General features: G+C 33.0%; 1 protein-coding gene across 1 annotated transcript in view; it reads left to right on the top strand.

The window, feature by feature from the left end:
• Positions 1–24474, top strand: part of ADAMTS6 (ADAM metallopeptidase with thrombospondin type 1 motif 6) — a 261676-nt gene that overhangs the window by 88943 nt on the left and 148259 nt on the right. Inside the window, exons 8-9 of the mRNA XM_010974920.3 lie at positions 12363–12406; positions 16731–16836. Of these exons, the coding sequence (XP_010973222.1) occupies positions 12363–12406; positions 16731–16836 (150 nt within the window). The remainder of the gene's footprint in view (positions 1–12362; positions 12407–16730; positions 16837–24474) is intronic.

Here is a 24474-nt window from a genome sequence, read left to right as displayed (position 1 = left end):
ACTGTAGATCCTTGCTGATTACATCAGACTGCTCAAAGGGCATTTGAGGCATTTATTACCCTAGTAGCTCATTAGGTAAACCTACGTATTTTTCATTATTTTTTTTCTGACTGAGAAAAACTAACAGTTAATGGAGAAATTCTGACTTATTATCAGTTCTTAAGGAAAATTTGTCTAGTTGACTTGATAGAGGTAATGTAATTAAAATTGTAGTCAGTTCTATTAATAAGACAGTGTAATATGATGTTCCTATAAATCAGAAGGGTAATCAATATGACCTTTTTCCCCACTTTCTTTAACTAGACCATGCTTTAGAAGATACATGGCAGTTGTTCATTATTCATTGGTTTGATGGTAAATATCAATAAGAGAGAAATGATTGGGTTGAAGTTTAATTATATTTCTATTTTATATTTAACTTTTATATATATACTCACAAATGATAAAGTGCTTGATGGTGGTTTTCTCAGAGTCGTCCTTTTTTATGCATTTTTAAAACACAGTCAGGCTTTTAAAGTTAATGTTGTTAAACAGTTTGCTGATTGACCTTAAATAAAAAATTATTTACCTTTACAAATCAACTACTAAAGTACTGACAAGCAGAACTAGACTATTGGTTGCTTGTGGCTAGATTTTAAGATCCATATACTAACAATAGAAAAATTCTTCTCCCTATTGAGCAATGCTTTGCATGTATATTATGCTTTTCCTTTTTTTGCTTTAAATAGCTTCTTTGGTTTTGAGGTTTTTGAGGAAGAAGACAAAATAAGCTGTGTACTTCACTTTAAGGCAAAGAGCTGTTGTGGTCTACCATGTTCTGTAAGGCTGAAAAGATGTCATAGTAGCAATTTAGAAAGAAAAAATTTTTAAATGTAGTAAAGTGTAAAGTTATTTGTATTAACCATCCTTATATATAAAGAATATAAAATGAACTCATCAGTTTTTGTTGTTTCTGAAGCATTTCCATTTTATGTTGATGTCAGATATCATTTTTTCTTAGTATTGAAGGAAGTTGTACTTTTTTTAATACATAGGTAATTTGTTTTCTAAGCAAAGAGCAACCTGTTAATTATTTTATTTTTAGAAAACCAACCTTTTATTTATTTAACAATTTTATCCATTTTTGTTCTAGGTGTAATGGTTGTAAGTATTTTAATATTAAAAGTATGTAATATGTTTCTTTATGTAGCTGTGAAGGAATATTGCGATTCTTGTTATTTACTCCCTAAAGAAGGAACTATATATCTCAGGGTGGCATTTATTAGTTGGGTGAATTTAGCACACTCTAGAACCTGGCCCTAACCTTACAGATTAAAAAATCTGATTTTTGTCAGCATGGAAATCCACTTTTAAAGATATACTCACAATTACCCAGACTCTTAAAACTGATCTATATGAAATCAAAATGCCCCATTCATTGTAACTTACAGGGAGAAATATGACTGACAATAGACTAAAGTCCATTAAGTTGACATAATCATTACTTTTCTTCCTTGTGACTAAACCACATGAAAAGCTTAATCATATTCTGAAGACCATTTAGGATTTTACAATGAGAAATATAAGTATTCTAAAGGTAAGAAGATCATAAAACTCTCATAGTCACTGTCTTCTGTTCTGTATTCTCTCTCTCTCTCTGTTTGTTTGAATGTTTGGGGGGTGATGGACAGACTATATTATATGTCTAAATACTTATGTTAGTATTTGGGAGGAAAATGACATTATTTATATAAGTAACAGTAGTACAAAACAAAGTGTGAAACCCAAGAATGCTGTAATAATTACAAAAGGGATAGGTCACTTCAGGCATAATGAAGGATGAGGTATTTGAACTGGGGCTAAAGTTTGTCTCCAATTTCACAGTAGAAATGGGGAGGATATTTCATGATCAAAGTGTGGGATGTAAGAAAGTTCAGGGCATTTTTAGAGAGTAATGAGTATCTAGTCAGATTTGGCTAGAGTAAAACACGTATGTGGGGAGAAGTAAAAGATAATTCCAGTAAGGTAAATTGAGATTTTTGAGGGGTCTTGAACTCCAAGTTAATGTGTTTAGATTTTTGGAGACAGTTGTATTTCTGAGTGGGTGAATAGCATGAACACATCTATGCTTTGGGAATAATATATGAGACTTGGATAAAGGATATTTGCATTCATCCCAACAAGAGATACTTAAGGATGTAAGCTAGGAGTTATAAGTAGAATTAGAACTGACAGGATGAATGCAGCTACACTGGGAAAATGTTATCCAGTTCATGTGAAAGAACAAAAAAAAGGAGGGCACAAAAATAATTCTAAAGTGACCAAAGTTGAGTCCAATAAATTGTACTCCAGTGGTGTAAAAGAGTGAAAAACACTTTCTCTTTCTGGTGATGCCTGACTAAACCTTTATGATCTTAGAAAAGTCCTAAGCTTCTTCAGATAAGGGGTATGTTAGTCTTGTCCTTGTTTTTCCTTACCCTATCACATGGTAAGCTCTCAGTAAATATTTGTTGAAAAAAAATTTTAATTTTCTAATTTGTTAATACGAGAGAATCCTTCAGCAGATAGATTTTTAAGGAATCAAACTTATTCCATTATCTACTTACCAAGGCAACACTATGTTAAATGTACCTTTAAAAAATTTCTGTTTCCCAGGTGACAGAAATAAAAGCAAAAATAAACAAATGGGACTTAATTAAACTTATAAACTTTTGCACAGCATAGGAAACCATAAGCAAAACAAAACAACAACCTACAGAATGGGAGAAAATATTTGCAAATGATGTGACTGACAAAGGTTTAACTTCCAGAATATATAAACAGCTCATACAACTTAATAACAAACAACACAATACAGGAAATGGGCAGAATACCAAAACAAGCAATTCTCCAATGAAGACATACAAATGGCCAATTGAAAAAAATGCTCAATATTGCTAATTATCAGAGAAATGCAAATCAAAATTACAATGAAGTTTCACCTCACACCAGTCAGAATGGCTATCATTTAAAGGTCCACAAACCATAAATGCTGGAGAGGGGGAACCCTCTTACACTGTTGGTGGGAGTGCAGTTTTGAGCAGCCATTATGAAAAACAGTATGGAGATTCCTCAAAAAACTAAAATTAGACTTACCATATGATCCAGCAATCCCACTGCATATATCCAGAAGGAACTCTTAATTGGAAAAGATATTTGCACCCCAGTGTTCATAGCAGCACTATATACAATAGCCAAGGCATGGAAACAACCTAAATGTTCACTGACTGATGGCTGGATAAAGAAGATGTGGTATATTTATACAATGGAATACTACTCAGCCATAAAAAAGAATAAACTAATGTCATTTGCAGGAATATGGTTGGACCTGGAGATAGTCATTCTAAGTGAAGTAAGCCAGAAAGAGAAAGAAAAATAGCATATGCTATCACTCATATGTGGAATCTAAAAAAAAAGAAAGAAAGAAAAAAAGAAAAAAGAAGATACTAATGAACTTATCTACAAAACAGAAACAGATTCACTGACATAGTAAACAAATTTCCGGTTGCCAAGGGGAAAAAGAGTGGGAAGGGATAAATTGGGAGTTTGAGATTTGCAAATACTAACTACTATATATAAAATAGATGAACAATAAATTTTTTCTGTATAGCACAGGGAACTATATTCAATATCTTGTAGTAACCTCTAATCAAAAAGAGTATGGAAATGAATATATGTATGGTTTATATATGACTGAAACATTATGCTGTACACCAGAAACTGACACACTGTAACTGACAAAAGAATTTGTTTCTGCTTCCCTGACACAAACACACAAGAACTTCATTATTTAACTTTGTTTTGACCCCTTAAAATAACTTTCTTCTTAACTGGTGACAAGGGTATTGGGAAATGGGCTTGTGGAAGCATAAACTGATATGACTTTTCTAGAGGGCATTAATTGTATAAACACTAAATACTTACTGTGCTCCAAGCATTGTGCTGAGTTCTGGGATACAGCAGTGAGCAAAACAGGCCAGTCCCTAATCTCAAAGAATTTGCAGTCTAGTGGGAAAGACACTTACATGAAAGTACCAGTCTGGTAAGAGCTATGAAGGAAAATTTTAGGGAGTTTGACAAGTATTTATTAGGGGAACCTCATCTACTCAGGGGAGGCTTCCTTGAGGAAGTACATTGACTAGGAATATGTAAGATTAGTAAGAGTAACCTAGCAAAAAGAGTAGAGTCAGTAAAAAAGTATTTTAGAAGACGGAAGAGCAAGGTCAAAGTTCATGAAATGAGAGGAAACCAAAAGAAGGCTAATATGACTTGAGATTGCAAAGAGGTGGAAATAAGGCTAGAGGAGTGGGCAGGGCCGAGATCATGACTATCTGAATAATAATCCTTAAATGTGTTTCATTTCTAGGAATTTATGATAAAATGGTCAGACAAACGTGTAAAAATATAGTGATGTTCATTGTGATTAAGTTTCTATCAGTGAAAACCTAGAGTCTCAGTCATATCTGATTTAGATGATATTCAGGTAAGACTCTGGACTTTAGAGTTGATACTGGAATGAAGTAAGACTATTGAGGCTATTGGGATGGAACAAATGTATTTTGTACATGAGAACGACATGAATTTGGGGGGTAGGAGTGAAATGTCATAGACTTAATGTTTGTCTCCCCCACCTCCAATTCCAATGTTGAACATCCCCAATGTGGTGGTATCTGGAGGTGGGGTCTTCGGGAAGTAATTAGGTTTAGATGAAGTCATGAGTGTAGAGTCCTCATGTTGGAATTAGTGCCCTTATAAGAAGAGGAAGAGACACCAGAGCTTTCTCTCTTTTCATGATCAAGCACCAATGAAAGACCGTGTGTGTGCACACAAGGAGAAGGCAGCTCTCCATATGCCAGGAAGTGAGCACTCACTAGACACTGAACATGTGACCACCTTGATCTTGGAATTCCCAGCCTCCAGACTTATGAGAAGTAAATATCTGTCATTTAAGCCATCTAGTCTGTAGTTTTCTATTATAGCAGCCCCAGCTAAGACAGGTCGTTTCATAATCTTTTTCATTTATCATAAAGAGCAGTATATACTCTCACATATATTGGGTTAAAATAATTTTTCTCTTCATTATTTTATTACAGTCGTCTTTAGAGGTGAAGTCAGTTTTAAAATGCTGCTACCTCAGGACATGTAAAGAAAGCAGGAAAGTGCTGGGTCACTATCATTTGGCTTTTGCCACCACATCTAAGAGATCAAAATGGGACAGCATAGTACATAGGACGTTCTGTTTGGAAGTTAGTCTATGACTTAGTGTTAAACAAATGAAACTCAAAGTTTAGATTTTGATTCATTCCATTTTCAAAACTAAATCATTGAAAGGAATGCTTCTTTGCAGTGATTGTTTCTCTTACATAAGAATGGAATGAATGAAGAATGGAATGAAAAGATTTTAAGAACCCATGTAGGTATTTCATCATTGTAAGGTGGTGCTGTATGTTGCAGGCCTTAAAATGGAATTTAATCATGTGGTTTGGTCAGTTTCTCCTGATAGCCACACCTAGCCAAAAATGATTAGGAGATTAAAGAGTTGAAAGTACCCACCACAGAAAAGTATACCAGAGTTATAGTAACAGATATTTAACCAACTTTGGTTTCGATCTTGCTCAGTCAATTCAACTTACAAATTTAGGGTAAGGAAATGACATGTATGCATTCATCTACTCATCCAAAAGGAACCCTGACTTCCCTTAGGTATCTAACTTTATGTCAATTTCCTATGATCACATTTCTTAGCTCTTTTCCTTCTGTCCTAAGCCCTTTATTATTCTTTCATGAAAAGAAAACAAAGAAAAAAGCACCACAATGATAAGGTGATGTTTATCTATCCAAATTCAGAATCCAGAGAACTTTTTCTAATCATATTTCAGCTTTTCTCTCACTGCTTGTACTCCTTAGCCTTGCCTGTGGCTTAGACCAAAGGCTGAAGTTTAGGGGCTCCTGCCACAATTGGTTTGGTCAAGAGTTAGTAGAGATTGATTTGTCTGAAGGGTGCTGAAAGTGGGTAAAGGAGAACTCCTTTTCCTTGGTCTCTTCTTTCTTCAATTTGTGTGGCAGCAAGATAAGTCCTAAAAGTACGCTGATTATACCTCTGGGTTAAAGCAAGATTCCTGCAGTTTTTTCCTTTGCAGTTTTCCCTGAAATGGCTCAGGTTTGGAGGAAAATAAGGCAAAACCATAGTATGTTAGAGAAGAGTTGACAGAGTATAGAGTGAATTTGATGTGAGGTAAAAATGAGAAAGGAGAAAGGGGAGCAATGTGAAGATTCTTACGGCGTAATGTTGAAAAATGATGTTTAAAGGTAACATGTGGAAAGACTAAGGGATATATATTGAGAAGCTGAAATGAGCTGGTTCATACTTGGCCTAGTTTGAGAAGTCATGGTTTAAGTGTAGCATAGCTTGAATTAGATAACTCCTCAAGACCCTTTGTCTGTTTCACGGGGCTGACAGCAAAGAGATTGTCAGAAAGGAAAGAATCAGGAATTCATGCATGAAAAGGAAGGAAAAATAGTTATGAAATAACACAAAAAAGACATTTAAAAGGTAGAATGTGAAGGACGAAGTTTACAAAAATATGGAGGTAACGGAATTAAAACAATTTTTAATTTTTAAAAATATCTCAAATGATTACCTTGCACTCATACTGAGCATTTGCTTATGTACAGGTTACACAGTGTTGAGCAAGCACACACAATCAAGGTGTGGGAAAACACTTGTATTTATCAATTCCGTGTTGAAGTGGAAATTCAGTATAGTTGAAGAAGTTTACCTTGAATAGAAACTTAGGCTTTTCAAATTTATCATTCCCAATTTTGATACAAACGTGATTCTATATTATGTAATTCATGGATAAGACTGTGTAAAGTTTTTAATCCATGGCTGAAGTCTTCCTTCTCCTCACAATTACAATAATATCCGAAAGAAGAGAGATCTTTAGAAGTATGTATCATAGTGTATATAGCTACATGTAAATTATTTTTTCTTATTACTGTATCACCTCTTCCTTCCATCAATCAGGAAATTTTATTGTTTCAAATAGATCTAAGCTAATATGATGAGACATACTCTTTAATTAGTTTGTTTGTTTGTTTGTTTGTTTGTCTGTTTATTAAATGGAGATACTGAGGATTGAACCCAGGACCTTGTGCATGCTAAACATGCACTCTACCACTAAGCTATACCCTCCCAGCATTGTTATCAGTTATAATGAAGGGAAGTTTTATATCAAATTTCATTAAGCATACAAATGTTTATTTAAAAAAAAAATGGGAGGCACAAAATAGTTTATGCTCCTTATTTTATAAGCTTGATGACATTCCAACTGCTATTTCGGTGCTCTGACAATACTTTGCATGAAAAATGCACTCCGTATGTATGTGAACATATTTTAGGGACAGACTTCTGTCCTTATAGTTGTCATCTTGCACCATGATCCTTCAAACCAATGAGTGGACAAAGAAGACATATCTCTGATGCTTTACCTAAGTGTATAGCCTACAAAGTTTGCTGGATTCTTTTAAGTATTCATGCAGAGTAGTGGAGTGTTCTGAAATCTTTTGGCCAGTCTACAGATCTGGAACATCACTAACTTTTTTCTTTACTGAAAAACACATTTTCAACATTCATCAAACATTAATTAGGCTAATTATCAATTATGTTTTCTGTTGATCATCAGAGACTGGCATAGATGAAATGCTTTCTGATTAATTGTTGGCTATACAGAAATCATTATATTCTTCCTATTCTCCCACCTCTTCCTCAGATACCCAGTTATCCTCCCAGGTTTTTATCTGTATATAAACTAAATCTGTATACACATTCATGTAAACATACTTAAAAAAATTTCCTACTATGCAAACATATTTTCTACTTTCTTTTGCCTATAGAAAAAAAACAAATCTGGTTTGGTATTTAAGATACCAAATTCTAAATTCATATTTTGATATTTTGTCCTATACATTCAGTGTTTCAGCCTCTTTGAACTTTTCATGGTTCCCTGTATTTGCCATACTCTTTCTAGACTCTATTTCTTTGATTTTTCTGTTCTGCCTAGAATGCCTTTACTTTTGTGTTTTCTCTGGCTAAGTCTTTAAAATCTATTTCAGATGTTATGTACTATATGAATCTGTTTCCTCGTTTTCTATTGTGGAGTCATTCCTCTGTATTTCCATAGTATTTGATATATAACTTGACTATGGCAATAATCATAATTATAATAGCTAACAAGTGTTGAATCTATTGTGTGTAAGTAAGTTTAACTGTTAAAAATTTTTTTATTGAAATGTTTAGTTGATTTACAATGTTAGTTTCAGATGTACAGCAAAGTGATTCAGTTATACACACATATACATATATATCTTTTCAGATTCTTTTCCATTATATGTTATTATAAGAAATTGAATGTACATCCCTGTACTATACAGTAGGTCCTTGTTGTTTATCTACTTTACTTTTAGTAATGTGTGTCTGTTAATCCACAACAGCTAATTTAATCCCTTTCCGCCCTTTCCGCTTTGGTAACCATAGTTTATTTCCCATGTCTGTAAGTCTGTTTTTGGTTTATAAGTAGAATTTGTATTTTTTTTTTTGAAGATTCCACATGTAAGTGATATCATATGATCTTTGTCTTTCTCATTTGTCTGACTTACTTCACTCAATATGGTAATCTCTAGGTCCATCCATGTTGCTGTGGATGTTTATATTTCATTCATTATTTTTATTTATTTATTTATTTTTAACAATATAGCATTTTTTATTTCATTCATTATTATGGCTGAGTAATACTCCATTGTATATATAAACCACATCTTCTTTATCCAGTCATCTGTTGATGGACACTTAGGTTGCTTTCATGCTTTGGCTGTTGTAAATAGTGCTGCTATAAACATTGAGGTGCATATGTCTTTTCAAATTATAATTTTCTCCAGATATATGCCCAGGAGTGGGATTGCTGGATCATATGGTAAGTCTATTTTTAGTTTTTAAAGGAACTTCCGTACTGTCCTCCATAGTGACTGCACCAATTTACATTCCTACAAATAGTGTAGGAGGGTTCCTTTTTCTCCACACCTTCTTTAGCATTTATTATTTGTAGACTTTTTATAGATGGCCATTCTGGCTGGTGTGAGATGATACCTCACTGTAGTTTTGATTTGCATTTCTCTAATAATTAGTACTATTGAGCATCTTTTCATGTGCCTGTTGGCCATCTGGATGTCTTCTTTGTAGAAATGTCTATTTAGGTCTTCTGCCCATTTTTGGATTGGGCTGTTGGTTTTTATGATATTTTGATTTTGATATAAAATAACTTTTATACATTTATTTTATATAATAATTTTTTCACATTATTTTGTAATTTATCTGCTTATCTGTCTTTTCCCAAATAGACCACAACTTACTTATCCATCTTTAGATTCTAGTATATGGCACTATACCTGGGCATGATAGGTGCTCAGTAAATCCCTGTTTGAGAGAATGAATGTAAAAATGTTGCTCTTCAGTACTTGGTTTTAAAGGTGAGGCATAGATCAAAATTGTTCTCTATGAATATAGAATAGAGGAGGATACAGTGTGAACTCAATGCAGAAGCCACTGATAAATGGTATGTCTTTTCCCTATAGAATGGCTTGTAGAGAATTCTGTAAGTATGTCAGAGGATTGGGTAAAGCTAAAGAAAAGGCAGGTAGAATTATCTTAGTCTAAGATACTTTAGCTTTTATTATTTGTTGATGGCTTTAGCCTTTGTGCAGGTATTTTGGGCAGTCATGACAGAATGAAATAATATTCATCATGAGCATAACATAAAGGACGCAGGCAAAATGAGAACAAGGAGAGGAGATGAGAAAGGACTGCTGCTATCAGGTGGAAATATAAGTTGTATTTATTTGTGCTCTTCAATTTTTTTTTTGCTTAATTTGCCTCCTAAAATAATTTTTAAAAATGATGTACCTCTTTGCATATTTTAAAGCTGATATCTAAAATACTTTTTATCATAAGTTTCAGGCTACAGAGACAATATTTTAAAACATTTTGTACTGTATAAATTTTTTCAAAACTTTGGAGGTGCTTGTTTCATTCAGTCTTGAACAATGTTCACCATAAAATCTAACTGGCTAAATCAGTCCTTTTTGCCAAACTACTTAGCTAAGTCAGACTTAATGTCTGTCACTAACAAGCCTGACTTCACCTTTTAGATCAAATCAACCTGGTAATACACTCCATGACAACCATTCTCACTTCTGAATTCTAATTGTGAGATAGAATTAGATGGATATTTTGATTGATTTGTAAACAGTCAGATAGACTGATAGACACAGGGTCTTGTCAGGATGAAACAAGCATCATCCCCTTCAATTTTTGCTGCTTTGTTTAAGGGATTATCCTTCAGGATCAATGAATTCTTGAGTTTCCCCTTTGTATTATGCTCTGGTGACTTACACCTGGGAAGACAATGCACCATAATAAGGTTTGGGGTGGGTGAGAAGTATGTTTTCTTTTTTATAAAGGAGAAAGAGGACAATTGTGAAAGGCGAAAGAGAGACAAAATACTGGTGACTTGAAAGTGCGTCCTCAGGCAGATCAGTTTTAGGAAACCGTACATATGAAAATTAAGGATTTAGAAATGGATTCTGTTTAAACATTTATATCTGCATTACCCATGAGAAGACTTTATTTACATTTTCTTGAGGACTGCTGGTATGGGTTGTTTCTATGTAACATCATAGGCATGACACACTATGATCACAAGATAAATTGATTGTGACACCCAGAATATACTTTCTGTTGCTTTGAGAAATACACCAAATACACTCTCTCTATCTTATATTCGAGAGTATACCAGATACTGCAATCCTGTGGTTTACCAATTACAAGAGAATAGAGAGGATGAATGTGTGAATGGTCAAAAGAGAAAGTTATGCCGTAGGAGAAGAAATCCTTTTCCTCAAATGTAAAGTGAGCAAGATGAAGATTTTGAAATTCAAAAATAGGGAAAGGAAATCTCCAGGTATTTTAATGAGCATAACCAGTGGTTGTAATATTTGTTTCTTGAAAATACATTTTGATCTGATGAACAAGAATGGGATTAGTTATTAACCCCTTCCTCCTGTAATATGACTAATCATTATGTATACACAATGAAAGAGAACTTTTACAACTTGAATTTTCCTGTAGATTGTGAAATTTTATTTTTTACCCAAAAAGCTTTTCATTCCTAGCATAAAACATAAATAAAAATGTCCAGTCTTTATTTTTCCTTTTTTTAAAAATCACCCAGGCCCACCTGTCACTGTAAGGTTAGTGCCTTTGATATCACCAACAAGAATTCACCAGGAACAGCTTCACAACCTCACAGTGTGTGGTGGGTAACAGACTTTACTGAAGGAACAGTCCAGAGACTTGAGCAGATACACTGTGTGGGTTTTGGAGAGTAGGGCACTGCCCACTTTGCTCTCTGTCCTATGGGACAAGTGTAGGGGAAGTTTTGTGTTCAGTCGTTAAAAATATTTTTCTCACTTTAAAACTCTGATTACTTTTTATTTTAAAGATTAGTTTACAAGGATATTATTAAAATACTTAAATGTCCATATCAATACTTATTTAGCATTCTAAATGTAATATATTTTTAAAAATGCAACATTACTTTATGAATTCTAACTTTTGTATTAAGTTATAATGCAGTACAGCATTAGAATAAGTATTTGACCAACGTTAGGAAAGCTTTCTATTGAGCTGTTTATTTGGCTGTTTGTAAAATATTTGTGTTTTAACCATACCTTAAATTGCTGGTGTACAATTAGGAAAACTGTATGATATCAATTTTATTCCCATTGCTGTATTGCCCTAGTTTTTTTTTTCTTTAATAACAACCTGTGTTAGAGTTGAAAGGACTCCACATATTGCTTATAGCTCAGAATTATAAAATACAGTCTGTGGCTATAATAAGAAACTATTCCAACAGGTCCAAAAGATACTGGGAATAAAAAGCCACCCATTTTCTTTTTGTAAAAGCAGTAGCAATCTGCAGACAAGCTATTCTAGCTTCAAAACAGCATGGTAGATGGTTTTATGGAACTCACAATTACAAAAATCCACTTTAACCTTTCTTTCTTACTGGCAGGTGTCCCACTGGCTTGCAGCCAGAGGCTGTGAGTGTAGTACAGCAGGCGTGTCCCCCAGAGTGCTGAAAATGCCGACACTCCAGCTGGCTGCTCATAATTGCACTGATTGTGGTCTGACAACCAGAGCTCCATGAAAGAAATGTGATGAATATACGAAAATATTTTACAAATTTGATCAGATTACAAATTTCATTTCTCTTTTTTCTTCTCTATAGATATGATATCTGCACTTATAAAAATAAGCCCTGTGGAACACTGGGTAAGTTTTTTGTAAAGGGAGGATAGTTCAGATTGTCTTTTGGTTCAATGGCTTTACTCTTTATTATTAATAATTTGGTAATTTTCCTCTCTGGCACAGTTGAAATTATTCCTATAAACTGTTAATCCTGACCTTTGTGGATATGTCACTTACTGGGAAACAAGTAGAATGATGATTTAAAACAACTTAGAAGATGATTCAAAATCATCAAACAGTAATGATAAATCAGAAGTTACCACTTATTTTCATATAATCTATCTCTGCAATGTTTTTCTCAAATAAGGAGTTTGAGAGCAAATTAAAGCAACCAGCAACTTCAAATCTCAGTCTAGGAAAGAGAAGGAAAAAAAAAAAAAACTTGGAGGATATTTATTGGAGAGGCATTAAGAACAGTACTTTTGGGCCAATTTTGTGGAAAGAGAATATCCCCATAAATAAAGATATTATTGGAAAATTTTATTACCTGAATCGAAAAAAAGCAATTTTGTAGAACATTGAAGCCAGAGGTGGAGAGAGGACAGAATTATCGTTCTTGTGCTCCCCAAATATCATGTTTTTTAAAAAGCAATTTTGTAGTATTCTAGAATTTAAAAAATCATATTTGTTGTAGAGCATAACCTCATACTGGTTAAAAGTTAACTGCAAATACAAATGGGGGAAAATTGTAGCTTTCAAGTAGACTAAATTTTGAGCAACTAGAGTTATTTTAAGAAACAGGTGCTTTTTTTCTATGATAATATTTTTAATGTCATAGAGACTTTTTACAGACTCAGAAGTTAAGCAACTGAAGGTGAATTCCTTAGATTTTCTGACAAGCCTCACTTTTGGTATCTGTAAAGACATAGTTATGAAATCTGTTCCTATGTACCTCATGAGAATTTTGGAAGATCAAGTTTAAAGTAGAGGTGGGAGAAAAGGTGTTACCCAACTTCCTGGGGGAGTTCAGTGAAACATCTCTTCAGAAATTAAAATTTCTTTTAATGATTTACCTGCCTTCCCAGGCTTCTCCTACCCCACTTCCCTCAGGATTTATGGCTAAAGAAGAAACCCCAATTTGCCAGTAACAAGTATTACGGTGGAGAAGTTTGCTATTTAAAAAGCATAACAGAGAACGAGCTCTTTGCTGAGAGAGCTCACTTCAAAGAGATTTCTTTGTAGTGTTTTAGGTTAAAAAGACCAACAATAATCCAAAGGTGGGAACCTGAACTGTAAACCAACAACTGGCTTTGACAGTTTCAGTGCATTACCTTTTACAGTTTATTTAGCTCTTTCTTCCTCAGTTTCCTTATCTGTGAAGTAGGAGTTAATTTTTTTTTTAATTTTCTATTTTTTTGGGGGGGGAGATAACTAGGTTTATTGATTTTTTTAGAGGAGGTACTGGGGCTTGAACCCAGGACCTCATGCATGCTAAGCATGCATTCTACCACTTAAGCTATACCCTCCCCCCTGTGAAGTAGGAGTAATATCTGCCCTTATGCTGCAGGGATATTGCTAAAATCATTTAAGAAAATATAAAGGTGTTTAGTAAAGAATATTGTAAAAATAAACTGGTATTATTATTTAATGTAGAAATTATCTATACTGTTTAACTTCCTCCCTCACTCTACTTTTGTTCTACTTCTATAAGCATTTACTAAGTACTCAGTTTTAGATACAGTATTCACTAAGCCTCAAAGAAGGTACAAGCTAGAGCTTGTATTTTCTAGTGTATATATATTTGAGGAAATATGTATGTAAAGATATACACATGTATACATCTATGCATGTTCTATTCTGCCTTTTGAAAGTAGTTTATTTGCACTGAGGTATGTTCTTCATAATACTGCCTAGTACTTTTATTGTCATTTTTGTCAAAATAGTATTTTCTTATCCTACCTCTCCTTTTATTTTTTTCTAAATAATGTGTTCCAATTTTGATTATTAATTTCTAGAATCAATACATTAATACTTGGGTACCTGTCAATGCATTTTCAAGCCTAATATACTTTTCAAATTAAAAAAAATCATAAATTATTTTTGTACTCTCTCTTATTGGGAAAGCTGTATGAACTGTATTAAATATACTTGTATTAATATTCGTATGTGGAAAATATATTATCAGCACAGAATTGATCAGGTTGTTTTCTTTTTGAGTGGTCTTTCTAGTAACTTTCATATTGGTTTTCATGTTGATTCTTGCATATTCTCTTGCTTAGTACTTCTGGTGACCAATTGTAACATGGCTAAATAGATTTAAAGGTGCAAACTGTGACCATCAAACTGAGGAAATCTAAATGACCCGAATAGTAATCAAACCCCTATTAACACAATCACACATAAGAATTTTGACAGCTTCAATTTTACAGGAATATAAAAAATGGTGGGGAGTTGTGAAAAATACATTAACATCTAAATTATTCTTTTTACTTTTAGTTACGATTTACCTTTGTATTCTCAACAAGTAGTAGTTATTTTCCAAATATATTTTTTCTTAAGTTGCCCTGTTAGTGGAGCTAACAGTTTTATATCAGATGCAGAGGTAAATCTGTGTTTGCAGATACACCTTGGGGAGTCATTGAGAATTCTCAATTAAAAGTACGGCCGCATGAGAACACACACACCAAACAACAAGAAAAAGTTAATCCATGGAGTAATATATTTCAGGAAATATAAGAAATGTTAATTTAACAGTAATTATTCTTAGTAACGATTTTTTAAAACCAAATTTCTTAAAGCTCAAAACAGAAACAGTGTTCAAAGAGTGACTTTGTTCTTTCCATATCATGGAACATATTGAATCCAATAGCTTAAATGCAGATAATGTACTGCAGACTTTCTTGTGTTCTCCCTCTTTTTGTGTCTTAGTGGAGTTTGGAAGTAATATTCATTAAATATATTTGGTTAACAACAAAAAACTTAAGTCATCTTGCCCCAACTAGTCCTTCTTTTTTTACCTCCTCTTCTTCAAGTCTCAAGAGTTCTAAGTGAATGGAAGGGCAGAACAAGGGTATCAATATTTACGGTATCTCTGTGAGGCAGAAATCAACCCTTTCCTCAACTCCTGCCCCTCCCACATAAAACAGTAGGAAAAGCAAGCAATCTATTAGCAAATCCAACACTAACCTCAACTCTGTTCCAATGTGGTTATTATGTTGATATTTCATATTAGAGGAAACAGAGAAACACAATTTTTAGAGCTTGTCAGTAAAAATATGAATTCAATAGCTTTTACTGTTCCAAATTAGTGCAACTGGGACATTGTATCTAGCACAGAACATTGTTTATTGCATTCAATAAATATTCATTTAGTTGGATTGAAATCACTTTTGGTGGGTAAATAACTATTAATATTCAGGTGATGAAAGTAGACTACTAACATGTAAAATATTTTCCTTACATTTCTTTCAATTTCTTTTAAATAATTTTAGTACATATGTGTGTTAAGTATGATTTGGCATCTGCTTCCTTATAACACATGACTTTTTATATTTCTCACAAAAATTCTTTTTTCTCAGCACTATTTTAAAGCTGTGTACTAATTCACAGAGCATGATATTCATTTGGAAGTATATATTAAAGCTTTTACGTACTAAAACTCCCAAGGGAAGAATACCTTGAATAACATAACATTTCACTAGAATCAGTGAATTAACACCATAGTTTTTGCTTTATTACTAAAACTCAAATGCATTTAAGGGGGATGGGAGAGAGGAGACTCACACTGAATGTGTGAATGACTTTCCACCCATTAAAATACTTAAAGAAATTGCTGCATCACTAGCAGGACTAATTTCAGAAGATTAAAAAAATGTGAAAACCTCCCATCTTTAACAGTTTTCCTTTTTCTCTTTTGAATCATTCATTCTTGTTTTTATAAAAATGTCATTTAAAAAAACCATTTGGGATTCCCTTTTTTTGGTAACTCAAAAGTTGCTTGTATATTTTTATGAACCCACTAAACTTAAACAGATCTCTTTAGAAAAATATTGTGGATATATTTTGCTTTCTACAGGCTGAAGAATGTTAAAATAGAAATGCTTTCTTGAATTCCCTCTTCTGGCTCAAGTTACTAGGTGGTCCCAAGTTACCAGAAGTAAAATTTATAAATCTAACCCCTAGTCTAGACATTTTCCAGCACTGACTGCAGTTCAAAAAATATTAATGTCTAGCCGGCAAAGGGAAACTCCCCCCAGTGATTTTGCAAATGACTAGAAAGTTAACCTTTTGCCAACTGCTCCTTCTGTGCATGGAGGTTATTAAAAAGAATCCAGGCATTTATAAGTATGGGCTTTTTAAGACAGAAACACCTTGGCTTGACCCTTTGTGTCTCCTTCTGTTTATTCAGGCTTGGCCTCTGTGGCAGGAATGTGTGAGCCTGAAAGGAGCTGCAGCATTAATGAAGACATTGGCCTGGGTTCAGCTTTTACCATTGCACATGAGATTGGTCACAAGTGAGTGAGTTTAAGAAAATCAAAATAAATTTTAGAACTCCACTCTTTTGAGCAACTCATAACTACTGTGTGGAACGCCTGTGCTCAACCATATTTTACAGGCTTTTTGCCTGATTTCAATAGAGAATGTTATCATTTAAGATACTGGGATAAATCATCTTAAGAATTGGAGACTTGTTAAATAATCTTTTTGATTCAATGACTAGTGTCCTTGGAGTAGTGAATGCACCACACTTAAATTTTGTTATAGACATTTGAAATAACTTAGCTTTACTGTGGTCCACTCAACACCCAGTTTTTCAAAGTCAAAGTGTTTAAATGATCTTTCTTTTCCTCAAGTGACAGTACATACATATTTTAAAATCATCATTGACACCATTACCATAAAATGTACTTTGAATTTTCACTCTTCATACAGCTGTGAACATTCCTTTTCCAAGTTTGTGTAATCATTGCTTTGCAACTTGTATTTTCAGGTGTACTTGTGTGTCAGTGAAAAAACAAACAAACAAAAACTAATGTTACAAGAGTAATGAGCTATCATCCTCACTAATTTTTAGGAGGATCTTGAGTTTTTAATATTTCTTTTAAGTAAATCTGTGCCCCAAACTATCCTATGATTTCCCCTTCCCCCAATACATCCCTCCCAGTAGCAATAAAACCCCTTCTTTCTTTCAAACAACAGGCAATACTAAATGTAAAAGCTACCTTATATGGAGGGAGAGAAGTTTGAAAACTTTAAAAACATAGTTAAACATTTTTAACTAAAACAAGCAGCCTATTTGTAAGAACTTCTGCCGTTTGTATGATTTAAGTTTTACAATTTGCTTTTTTTGGTAGAGAAATGGATGGGAGTAAAAACAGGACAAGTAAAAATGAATGTTTATTATATACCTGCCTCAGAGGTCATTCCTGAGATAAGTCTACAGTTTAGCTTTTTTTTTTTTTACAAAGTGGAGAGTAAAACTGGATCCGTCTGTTGCATTATCATAAAACTTGCGATTTAAGTTTTACCAAACTGGTATTGATTTATGTGTGAATTCAAGTAACCAACAAGTTTCAAATCTGACTTAATTCAGACATGGGGAAAAATCAGTATTATACTTTTAATGAAGTCCTAACAGTATTGGTAACCTAGTTTCCATTGCAATAAATAGCAGAGGAACGAAAGGGAAAAGGCCTCTTAACCACGCAGTTTATCTTCAACTCACTTATAAACCTGACTCATTAATGACTGTCATAATCTTATACAACCAGACTGGATTTAATTGGTTCTGTTAGATTCAATTAAATTAAAAGTTTAGGACAAGTAACATGCAGTGGATGAATAATGTGTGGATAAGAGCACCATTACCTCATGCAGCCACAAGTTAGTCCATGTCAACATATGCATGATAAGTCGCATCCTTGTATATACTTACATAGCCACGGTAAGAGTTTATCTTTTTGTATCTTTTATTAGGATTCTAACTGAGCTACTCTCAGGCTTCCTATATTTTCTTGTTGACCTTGTGGATAATCCTTTTTAATTCCTTCTAAGATGAATGGTTTGTACCTTATGTAGAAGAAATGTAAAAGAGAAGTAGAATATACCTCTTAAGATTGATGTGCCTTAGAGTAACTTTATTTCACAGGTAATTCGTGTTTGATGATGTGAGGGTTAAAAATGAGGGGAAAATCCACAAAACACTTTATATTGAAAGCCAGAAGAAGTGCTTCCATTCAAAAATGTTATTTAGCACACTAAAAATCAGCTTTCTTTCTGTGTTGATTACTATATCACTATCCTCCTATCTCCTTGTCCTCAGATGACTAGGTAGGATGTGTTTAACACACCATCTTTTCCAATATGTCAAATTATTATTAGTCAGTTAAGGAAAATCTAATTCATGGATGAAAATCCTTTTCTTGTTTTTATGATCTTAGGGTTTAGCTTTAGGAAACTTAGGAAGCCAACTCTGGTAAACTCATGTCACCATTAAAATACAGAGCTCTCTATTTTTCCTGAAACAAAACAATAATCATGGTAGATGTATCAAGTATTCTCTAGGTAGAGTATAATGAACTCTGTACTCCATAGAGTATAAAACAGACGTTTTATTGAAGTGACACGACTTCTGAGATTTGCTTTTAAAAGAAAGAAAAAAGAGAAAGATAAAACAAAAATAATAACATCTTTAACTTTATAATGTTGATGGTATGTAAATGAGAGTTCATTACACTACTCTCACTACTATTGCATCCTGATATTTTTCTCACAAAAAAATAGGTCCTATGATCATAAATCTTTTAGATTGGACTTAACTCATTTATTAGTTAATAGTGATTAAGTGAACTATAACTCTAATTTTGAAAGAATTAAAAGAAGTGTCAACAGTTGTATTGAAAGCTGTTTGGGTATATCATTCTTGCTTTTAGAAAACCAGTATCAGTGTTTGGTCTTACAAACAGGGATATACTTTCTATAGAAGATTGGGTAGGAGATTCATTTTTTTCAAAAAGGAGAAATACAGCAAGACTTCAGGATAAAATTGTAAATTAGGTTACCTGTGTTACAAGCTCTTATTACTCTTTCCTTTATCTAAACTTTCCTTCTCCTGCTGTAACTACCTAAGTGTCTTTAACTGCTTGATCAGTGCTGTGCTTTCTTAATAGAAGGCTAGTAATAAACATATACCAAGGTAGTTGGAACATACATGCCTTTGTTTCATTTTGGTATCAATATAATGTGAGTCTTATAAAGTGAGTTAAGTATTCTATTTTCTGGAAGAGTTTGCTTTTCTATGAGTATGTTTCAAAACATTTGGATATAATTTCCATACAATAAATATGCATACATTTTGTGTACCATTTGATGAATTCTGACAAATATATGGAACCATGTAACCACCACTATAATCAAGATATCAACATTTATATTATCTGAAAGAGTCCTCTTGTTCCCTTTTACAGTCAGTCTTCACACTCCTCTCCCATTCCTTGGCCCCAGACAACCACAGATCTGCTTTCTATCTTTATAAATTAAGCCTGTCTTTTCTGTAGGTTCATTTACGTGGACTCATAGAGTGGTTACTCTTGTGTCTGGGTTCTTTCCCTCAGCACAGTTGTTTTGAGATTCATTCATGTTGTTCTTGTGTATCAATAGTTCTTTTTTTTTTTTTTTAGGGTATTCCATATCATAATAATACGCATCAGATTTTAGGTTGTTTCTAGTGTGGGGCTGTTATGAGTAGAATTGATGTGCACATCCATGTACAAGAATTTGTATGGACTTATGCTTTCTTTTCTCTTAGGTAGTACAACTGGTACTGTGATATGTGTTAGTTTCACTTTATAATAAACAAGCTTTTTTAAAGTGTCTTTTTTTTGCCACTTTTTTTTTGCATTCCTACTAGCAATCTATGAGAGTTCCAATTATTTCAGATCCTTGCCAACATTTATTATGTCTTTTTGATATGACTATTATTATGCATTTTAGTGGTATCTCATTGTGGCTTTAATTAGTTGATTATCTGTTTTCTGATAAATAATAATGTTAATGATGATGAACATCTTTTCATGTGCTTATTTGTCATTCATTATCTTCTTGAATGTCTATTCAAATCCTTTCCCATTTAAAGAAACTGAGGTATTTTCTTCTTATTGAGTTGTAAGAGTTCTCAGTATATTCTGGATAAAAAGTCTTTATCATGCACACATAATGTGAATATTTTCTCCAAGGCTGTGGTTTGCCATTCGCTTTTTTTTTACGTTTTTTTTAATTGAGTTATAGTCATTTTACAATGTTGTGTCAATTTCCAGTGTAGAGCACAATTTTTCAGTTATACATGAACATACATATAGCCATTGTCGCATTCTTTTTTGCTGTGAGCTACCTTAAGATCTTGTATATATTTCCCTGTGCTATACAGTATAATCTTGTGTATCTATTCTACATATGCCTGTCAGTATCTACAAATTTCAAACTCCCAGTCTGACCCTTCTCATCCCACCCCCTCCTCCCCTTTGGCAATCACACCATTCATTTTTCAATGGTGTCTCATGAAAAGCAGAATTTTAAAATTCTGATGAAATCTAATTCATAATTTTTCTTTTGTCATTTGTGTTTTTTGTGTTTTAAGAAATCTTTGCCTACTTCAAGACTGTGAAGATTTTCTTCTATATTTTTAATCTAGATGTTTTGTACTTATAGCTTTTACATTAAGATCTATAATCCATTTTGAGGGTTTTTTGGTATGCTATGAGGTAAGGGTTTAAGTTCCCTTTTTCTCATATGAATATCCAGTTTTATTTCAACACAATTTGTTTAAAAAATTGGTTGGTTTGTAGTTTTCTTTTAATGTCTTTGTCTAGTTTTGGTATCAGAATTAAGTTAATTTTATAAATTGAATTAGGAACTGTTCTATTTTCTGTAAGAGTTTGAATACATAAGTTTGATATTTCTTCCTTAAATGTTTCATAGAGTTCATGAGTGAAGCCATCTGAGCCTGGAATTTTCTTTGTGGGAATATTATTATTAGTTTAATTTTTAAATTAGATAAAGGATAAGATATTATCTAAATCCTTTGAGTCTTTTTGGTTAATTATATCTTTCAAAGTATTAGACTATTTCAGCTAAATTGTCAAATTTGTTATATAGTTGTTCTTTATAGTCTCTTACTGTCTTTTTTAATGTTTGCAATATAATGATGTTCCATCATTCATTCCTGATATTTGTAATTTGTGTTTTCACCTTTTTTCTTTTTTTTTCCAGCTTTATTGAGATATAATTGACATATAACATTGTATAAGTTTAAGGTGTACAACGTGGTGATTTGATACACGTATATATTGTGAAATGATAAGGTTAGTTAAAAGATCCAACACCATATAATTAACTTCTTGTGTGTGTATGGTGAGAGTATTTAAGGTTAATTCTCTTGGCAACTTTTAAGTATACAGTACAGTATTATTAACTATAGTCACTAGGCTTTACATAAGACCCCTAGAATTTATTCATCTTATAATTGGAAGTTTGTATACTTTGAACAACATCTCCCCATTTCCCCCAGTTCCCAAACCCCTGAAAACTATTAGCTTATTCTGTTTCTATGAATTCAGCTTTTTTACATTCCACATATAAGTGAGATCATACAGTATTTATCTTTATTTATCTGACTTCTTTCACTTTTCATAATGCCCTCAAAGTCATGTTGTTCCAAATGGCAGGATTTCCTTCTTTTTTATGACTGAATATATTCCACTGGGTGTGTGTGTGTGTGTGTGTTTGTGTGTGTGTATGTGTCCGTCCGTCTGTCCATGTGAGTGTCTGTGTGACATTCCACTTATCCATTCACCCATTGATGCCAGCTAGGTTCTTTTCATATCTTGGCTGTTATGAATAGTGCTGCATTGAACAAGGAGGTGTAGATATCTATGTGAAATAATGATTTTATATCCTTTGACTATATACCCTGAAGTGGGATTGCTGGATCACATGGTAGTTCTATTTTTAATTTTTTTAAGGAACCTTAATACTTTTTTCCATAGTGACTACACCAATTTACATTCCTACCAACAGTGCACAAAGGTTCCCTTTTCTCCACATCCTAGTCAGCACTTGTAATCTTGTTAGCCTTTGTAACACATGTAAGATGATAATCTTATTGTGATCTGTTTTGCATTTCCCAGATGATTAGTGATATTGAGCACCTTTTTATGTATTCATTGGCCATCTGTATGTCTTCTTTAGAAAATCATCTATTCAAGTCCTTTGCTCATTTTTAAATCAGATTTTTGTTTGTTTGTTTTGGCTATTGAGTAGTATGAGTTCCTTTATATTTTGAATATTTACCCTTTATTATATGTGTGGTTTGCAGATATCTTCTCCCATTCCGTAGGTTGCCTTTTCATTGTGTTGATTGTTTCTTTTGCTGTGCAGAAGCTTTTTACTTTAAAGAACCCCACATGTTTACTTTTGCTTTTGTTGCTTGTGCTTTGGATGTCATATCCAAAAAATCATTCCCAAAATCAGTGTCAAGGAGCATTTCCCCTATGTTTTCTTCTAGAAATTTTATAGCTTCTGGTTTTACCTTTAAGTCTGTTATCTATTTTGAGTTAATTCTTGTGCATTGTATAAGATAGGGGTCCAATTTCTTTTTTTTTACCATGGGAATGTCCTGTTTTCCCAACATCATTTATTAAAGAAACTGTCCTTTTCTCCTCGATTATTCTTGTCTTCCTTTTCAAATATTAGTTGATGATATATGTGTGGATTTTTTTCTGGATTCCTCATTCTGTTCTGTTTGGTTTATGTGTCTATTTTTAAGCCAGTACCATACTGTTTTGATTAATATACCTACTTGCAATATAGTTTGAAATCAGGAAGAGTGATACCTCCAGCTTCATTCTTTCTCAAGATTGCTTTGGTTATTTGGGGTGTTTTGTAGTTCCATACACATTTTAGGGTTATTTTTCTATTTCTATGAAAAATATCATTGAAATTTTGATATGAATTGCAGTGAATCTATAGTAGATGGTTTAAGTAGTATGGACATTTTAACTATTAACTCTTCCTATCCATTAATATAGGATATCTTTTCATTTGTTTTTTTCTTCTTCAATTTCTTTCATAAACATCTTACAGTTTTCAGTGTATAGATCTTTTACCTCTTGGCTAAATTTATCCCTAAATATTTTATTTTTTGTGCTACTGTAAATGAGATTGTTTTCTTTATTCATTTTTCAGGTAGTTCATTATTAGTGTTTAAAAACGCAAAGGATTTTTGTATGTTTATTTTGTATCCTGCACTTTACTGACTTTATTAATTCTAATCATTTTTGGTGGCATCTTTAGGTTTTTCTATGTACAAGATCATGACATCTGCAATTAAAGATACTTTTACTTCTTCCTTTCTGTTTTAGATGCCTTTTATTTCTTTTTTGTACCTAATTAGTCTGGTTAGGACTTTCAGTCCTATGTTGAATAATAGTGGTGGGCATAGAGTGGGCACCATTTTCTTTTTCCTGACTTTAGGGGAAAAGCTTTCAAGTTTTCATCACTGAGTATAATGTGGCTTGTCATAAAAGACCGTTATTATGTTGAAGTAGGGCCTTCTGTACTCACTTTGTTGAGAGCTTTTATAATGAAAAGATGTTGAATTTTATCAAATGCTTCTGCATTTACTGAGACGATCATATGATTTTTAAATCTTTCATTCTATTAATGTGATGTATCACATTTATTGGTTTATGTGTGTTGAACTGTTCTTGCATCAGAGATGAATCCTAGTTGATCATGGTGTATGATCCTTTTAATGTATTGTTGAATTTGTTTTGCTAGTATTTTGTTGAGAATTTTGTGTCAGGGATATTGGCCTGGAGTTTTCTTTTCTTGTAGTGTTTGGTACCAAAGTACTGCTAACCTTGCAAAATGAATTCAGGAGTGTTCCTACAATTTTTTGGAAGAGTTAGAGAAGTATTGGCATTAATTATTTTTTCCTAAATGTTTGGTAGAATTCACCAGTGAATATATCTGGCCCTGGGCCTTTCTTTTTTGGAAGAATTTCAATCCCTGATTAGTCTCCTTACTTATTATTGGTCTGTTCAGATTTCTACTTCTTCATGATTAAGTCTTAGTAGATAGTATGTTTCTGGAAA

Source organism: Camelus dromedarius, chromosome 3, assembly GCF_036321535.1.
Source record: "Camelus dromedarius isolate mCamDro1 chromosome 3, mCamDro1.pat, whole genome shotgun sequence".
NCBI lineage: Eukaryota > Metazoa > Chordata > Mammalia > Artiodactyla > Camelidae > Camelus > Camelus dromedarius.
Note: the sequence above shows the minus strand (reverse complement) of the source record. Positions and strands in the feature narration are given on the sequence as shown.